The sequence below is a fragment of the Acanthisitta chloris genome, unplaced genomic scaffold, assembly GCF_000695815.1.
Source record: "Acanthisitta chloris isolate BGI_N310 unplaced genomic scaffold, ASM69581v1 scaffold16325, whole genome shotgun sequence".
In the NCBI taxonomy this organism is placed as follows: domain Eukaryota; kingdom Metazoa; phylum Chordata; class Aves; order Passeriformes; family Acanthisittidae; genus Acanthisitta; species Acanthisitta chloris.
The window spans coordinates 17,131-23,377 of NW_008675524.1; the positions used below are offsets into that span (position 1 = coordinate 17,131).

General features: G+C 41.6%; 1 protein-coding gene across 1 annotated transcript in view; it reads right to left on the reverse strand.

Moving 5' to 3' along the window:
- SNAPC3 (small nuclear RNA activating complex, polypeptide 3, 50kDa) overlaps positions 1–5,881 on the reverse strand; it is a gene marked incomplete at its 5' end in the record, with an annotated part of 14,059 nt that extends 8,178 nt beyond the window's left edge. The window contains 4 exons of the mRNA XM_009075789.1: positions 2,482–2,631; positions 3,149–3,253; positions 4,492–4,576; positions 5,804–5,881. Coding sequence (XP_009074037.1) covers positions 2,482–2,631; positions 3,149–3,253; positions 4,492–4,576; positions 5,804–5,881 — 418 coding nt within the window. The remainder of the gene's footprint in view (positions 1–2,481; positions 2,632–3,148; positions 3,254–4,491; positions 4,577–5,803) is intronic.
- Positions 5,882–6,247: the final 366 nt, after the last annotated feature.

Here is a 6,247-nt window from a genome sequence, read left to right on the forward strand (position 1 = left end):
CTCCAGCCACTCCTCTCCCCATTCATACTTGTGCTCAGTGCCATTCCATCCTAGTTGCAGAATCCAGCATTTGGACTTGTTAAATTTCATCCATGAATCATTGCCAAATGAAGAAAAAGCCAAGAATAAAATCACATAACCCAAAGCAACAGGAAATCAATGCGGCCATTTATGCCAGTAAAATCAAAAAAAAGTATCTCTTACTCTTTCTGAATCTGCTGACAAGCTACACTCGTCTACCTAACCAATGAGAGCAGCAACTTGATCCTTTTGCTCCACCTGGGTACTCAAACTGTACTTCAAAGGAAGCAAAAGCTGGCAACAGTTTAGTTACACAGCTCTTCCCTGCAGAGTCTCATAGTACCATTCTGATTTAAATCAGCCTCTAGGATTCTTAAATTGGTCAGAAGTATTTTCTTCTATTTGGAAAAACCAGCACACCTCTGGCAGGTCATGGCGCCACGTCCACCACAGACTGCAAAAGAAAACTCAGCCCCACTGACTGTTATTACCTATTTGCTGAAGCAACAGGCTAATTTTATTATGAAGAATTATCACACACTTCAATGCAAGTCACATTCACAGCTGAGGAAAACAAATAAATGGAATAAAAGCACACCACTCATTAAGAGCTCCTGCTGGGAGGCTAGGCATGGTGGCTTACACTTACTTTGGGGAAATTATTGATTCGAGTAAGCCTCATCTCAACCCTGTTGATGCCAGGACTGTTCTCATATGACTCCTCTCTACACCCAGGAGGAGAGTCTTGGAACTAACCAGCTAATCCTTTACTAGACAGCGGTACAAGAATTTTTCAATTTACTTTACATAAATGAAATTAGTAACTGTGATGTCTTTCAGTCTTCTTAAACAAGAATATGCCATCTTTCCACTATTATGTATGCAAATACATAACATCCTCTGGCTTCTCTCAGATATATAACACTGCCAGAACAGCTGGCAGCCCCAAAGTGATCATCAGTGGAACTAAGCCTAGTTGGAGGCTAGTAACTAGCAGTGTACCCCAGGAGTCAATACTAGGTCTAGTTGTGTTAAACATCTTCATTAGTAACCTGGCTGATGAGGCAGACTGCACCCTCAGGAAGTTTTCCACTGACACAAAATCGGAAGGAGTGGCTGATGCACCAGACAATCCTGCTCCCACACAGAGGGACCTCAACAGGCTGGAGAAATGGGCCAACAGGAACTTCACGAAGTTGAGGAAGAAGTGCAAGGTCCTGTCCTTGGGGAGGAACAAGCCAATACACCACTCTATGCTGGGGGCAGCCCAGCTGGAGAACAGCTTGGCAGAAAAGGGCATGGTGTCCTGGTGAACCCCAAAATGAACGTGAGCAAACAACGTGTCCTTGCAGCAAAGATGGCAGATGGGATCATGTGCTACATCAGACAAAGTACTGCCAGCAGGAGAGCCTTCAGCTCTCCTCCACACTAGTGGGGTCACACCTGAAGTCCTGTCTCCACTTCTGGGCTACTTAGCACGTCAGTGACATGGACATACTGGAGACAAAGTCCCACAAGGGTCATGGGGATGAAAGGACTGTAGCATCTCTCCTACAAGGAGTGACTGAGAGAGCTGGGAGTGATAAGCATGAAGAAGCGAAAGCTCGGGGTGGGGGGAATCTTATCAAAAGACACAAATACCTCTCGGGAGGGTGCAAAGAAGATGAGGCTGGGCTCATGTTAGTGGTGCCCAGTGACAGGACCAGAGGCAGTGGGCACAAACTGAAACACAAACAGTTGCTCCTGAACCTCAAGAAACACTTCCTTACTGTGAAGATGACTGAACATTGACAGAGGTTGCCCAGGAGGTTGTGCAACCTCCATCCTTGAAGACAGACAAAAAACACCTGGACATGGTCCTTTTTAAATGGCTTGAGCAGAGGGGTTGGACCAGGTGACCTCCAGAAGTCACTTTCAACCTCCACCATTCTGTGCTATGACATATAATGTCATGTCTGTGATGTATGTCATATAATGTATTAGCAAAATGATGCAACTTCAATATTTTCAACTAGAGTACTTTTTCTTTATTGACTTCTTTACCTCATCTCCAGAGAACACCAGGTAATTGTGGGAGAGGGTAATAACCTTCATCCCTACTTTTGACCAGCATCAAATTACAAACAAAAAAGCATGGGGGTACACTTGGTCATTAACTCTGCTGTTTTAGAATATGACTAAAAATAAAGTAAGTCCACAGGGACACATCTACACAAGAACTCACTGACAGTGTTACTATTTCCCAGTAGTGGCATTAATGATTTTCTTGACATTGCACAAAACAGGCCATTCTGGCAATACCACTAGGAAGTATTTACTTGCAGTGCAACCAACAGGCAGAACCAATGCAACTGAAATTAGTGTTGAAGGAAAAACAAACCAAAACAAAACTATCTCCCTCTTTCCCATATGTTTTCAAAACTGCTATACATGTAGAGGATTCCACATAGAAAGTTTTACCTTGCTGATGTGCTCTGGTGCTTGATCTGGTTGACTGCTGAACTCACCACCTATCTGGAGGTCACTGACACAGGAAATCGAGTCTCTCAGCTCAGTGAGCTTCTGGCTGCCCAGTACAAGGACTGTTTGATAGGGTTTGTGATCTTTATGCTACAAAGGAAACAGCATACAAGCTTCAGATAAATTATCCCTTATCAGCATCAGGACTGCTCTTCAGCTGACACCTTAAGGTCAGTAATGGCAGCACATGGCACATCACTTCTCTGTACAAGATTTTAAACTGCCTCTCATCTCAGCCTCTCCCAAGACTGACAGGTATTGGTTTTATTCAGAAACTCAAAGGCACATCCTCCAACAGAAAGAGCAGGAAAGACAGAAAGTCTGAGCATGCTTATCCCAAATCTAGAGAGAGTACTTTAGTTTTCGTGTATTAGTTTCAGATTTTTAGCTTTCTGTGAAATAAATTAACTACTGAGTAATTATTGTAAAAATTTCCTTCTGTAAACCATTAGCAGAATGAGAGCCAGATTCTGAAAGAAATTACCACAGTTGAAGGGTTTACCACACTCCTTCAGTGGACTCACTGATTTTAACTGCTTGTGAAAGCAAGATGTTACCTGAGTAGAGAAGAGACATTAGAATATAACCTAGAAAATCTAGCACCAACCTTCTGAAATATAACAGGATAGAAGATGTTCAGAGTTAAAAGTAATTCTCCCTCCTCAACTAGATCTGTTGGATTGTCTGGTCTCTTTCCAATTGCATGTGACTCCTGGAAAAATACACACATACACACAGATATATTAGAAAACACTTACATGTCACAGCCTCTGCATAAAAGTCCAAGAAATGCTGTTCTAACTCATTTTTGACCATGTAGCCTTCTGAATTGGTAACAGCCTACTTCCTCCAAGATGGAAAGGTGAGAAACTTTAATTCTGCAATGACTGTAATGACCAGTTTCAAGCATGTCCCTTCATTTCTTAGCTTTCTTACAAGATAGCTGGCTAGTTCTTGAATATTCAGAAGCCCTGCATAAAGGAATTAGGGCCTGCTCTCATTTTGCCCTCATGGAACACAGCTGCTACCAACTTCCACACTTAAGGCTTTGAAATGCTCTTCATAGAATCATAGAATCAACCGAGTTGGAAGAGACCTCAAAGATCAAGTCCAATGCTACTGCGGTTACTAGACCATGGCACTAAGTGCCACATCCAGTCTCATCTTGAAAACCTCCAGGGATGGTGAATCCACCACCTCCCCGGGCAGCCCATTCCAATGCCTGAGAACTCTCTGTGTAAAAAATATCTTCCTAATATCCAGCCTAAACCACCCCTGGCTTTCACATATAAGGGGGCATTGCAACTCTTGGCTTGACAAACACTGACCTAGAATGCTATGGATCTATGAAAATTTATGAAATCAAGTTTTCCTGTTTAGGACTTCAATTGCTGTGAAGAAATCATTAAAAAATGGGGGTACTAAGCATAGTTGAAGCAATTCCAGTATGGCTTTCAAGGGGCTGATTATTACACTCCTGGTTCCTGACAGTTCATAATGGCTGAGAAACTTGGGTTACAAAGCTCAGAATTAGGAATTTACTGCCACCATGCTGCTACAGTGTTCCTGTTTCAGCCCTACAGAAACTAGCTCACAACCATTTACCCTTTCCAACACAGGACTTTCCATGAGCAAAAGCATTATGCATTTCATCCAGCATCATGGTAGGTTCACACAATGCTCAGCAGACTTGCTCCCTACACAATGCTTTAGTATCAACCAAATAAAAGCAGCCATACAGTGGGAATGAGCCGGAGTTCCTTCTTACTGCGCTCAGTACTAACAGGCTGTAAGAGCAGATTTCCTATCCTATCTTTCTATAAAGTGTCTTTAATCTTGTCAATCACCTGCAAACATTTACAGTGTATGAAGATTCATAGTGATGAAAAAAGAACAACCAGAAGTTGGATTTTGGCTGTCTGGAGAGCCAAGAGACGACAGGGAACTCACCATCTCATAGGCAAGAGTTTCTTGTCTGCAAGCCCGATCCACAATGATTGTTTCTTCTCTTCTCCCTAAGGCCTTCTTTCTAATTCTGAGAGGCAGGAAAACAAGACAAAATTTCATTCAATGACTTTCATGCAGAATCTCGAGGTGTACTTTAAAATGACACAAGCTACTACGGAGCAGCTTTCAAACAGCAGAATTCCTGTCTGTTTTAGTATGACAGACTAACTTAAAATACTCTGTGTCCTGACTCCCACAAAATCTGATAGTACACAGGCCAGGCTTTGGATTCCAGCCTGTGTTTTGCCTTCCCCTTTTGAAAAAATTACAGGCTTGTTGTGGGCAGTTTTACACTTTCAGGAAAAAAACAGCAAAATGTTGTCTGAAGAGGCTCTTCCAGGAAAGAACACTTTGCCACCTTTGAGTAAGCTGTTTCAGCTATCCCTCCCACTTCAAAAAAATTCAATTCATGTTCAAGCAAAGCACCAGAAAAAAACCCAACCCACATATATTCTCAGCTTCATGGCACAGATGCTTTAAAAAAATCAGTATAACTTGTAGATGAAAGAGTATCATACATAAAATGCCTACTAAAACACATGTATTTAACCACTGCATGAGCATCAAATCCTTCTTAACTTCCAGGACAAGTCTATTTACCCCCCAGACCTTCCTAAAGGTTTTCAGTAACAGTCAGACTTAACACTGATCACAATCTTAACACTTTTCTTTACATTAGTAATATATATGCAAAGTACAGCAAAGGCCTGAGCTGGCCAAAGATGAGTTTGAAGTTCACTGAGAGAAACTTAACATGTATTGCTTAACCTCTGCAATGCACCACTAATACCAATGAATTCTGCACACAATGGGTTCAGATAAACAGGTTATCTGTCCACAGCTCCAGTACTTACACTCTGGCTGTTACAACGTGACCACGGGTTACCAGAGCTAAGATCTACAGACACGTTGCACAAGACTTCGGAGGAACCTCACACCCATGATTATGAGAAGTACCCTGTACACTCCAAATTTATGTGCTAGTTCCAAAGTACCTAGGTCCATACATCCTAAGCTTTTCCAACAACAAAGATGGCATGTTCTGTATGCTTTAATTTCTAAGTAACATTCAAACAGAACGCTTATACCAATTATCCTATCATTAACTGGTGTTTCTGTCTTCAGAGTGTTTCTGTACACTGCATCAGCAAGTACACCATTGCCTGGAAAGGGAACAAGCAGCCAGTCATACCTTAGTGCTTGTTTTCCACCCCACCCCAAGTAAGGGTCCCCTGAGTGTACCATAACAACATACTTAAGAGTTAGCAAACTGCTATCTTCAGGAATAACATCTGGGTCCTCTTCTTTATCAGAAGACATTAATGTATCAATGCTAGAATGATAAAGAAAATAACTATTAGACATTTTTTTCATATTTACCTCATAACAAAATTCAGTTATCTATTCTTAAAATGACCAAAGACAGCAAAATGTGAAAAAACAAGGTACAGCCTGTATAGCCTAAATGAGGTCAAAAGGGCAGTATGGTTCTTAGATAACCACCAGACAGAGCATCCTGAACTTTATGTCCAGTTTTCACAGAGACTGGGTAAATGCTATCTTTATTTTTCATTCTGCCTAATTGAGCACAACTACCTACAGAGGTTTAACAAGTCCTGTGTAAGATGTGCATCTAATATTTGATGTTTCCAAATCTCATCCACTCCTCCAACGTTCCAATGATATATGGCAAAAGAGA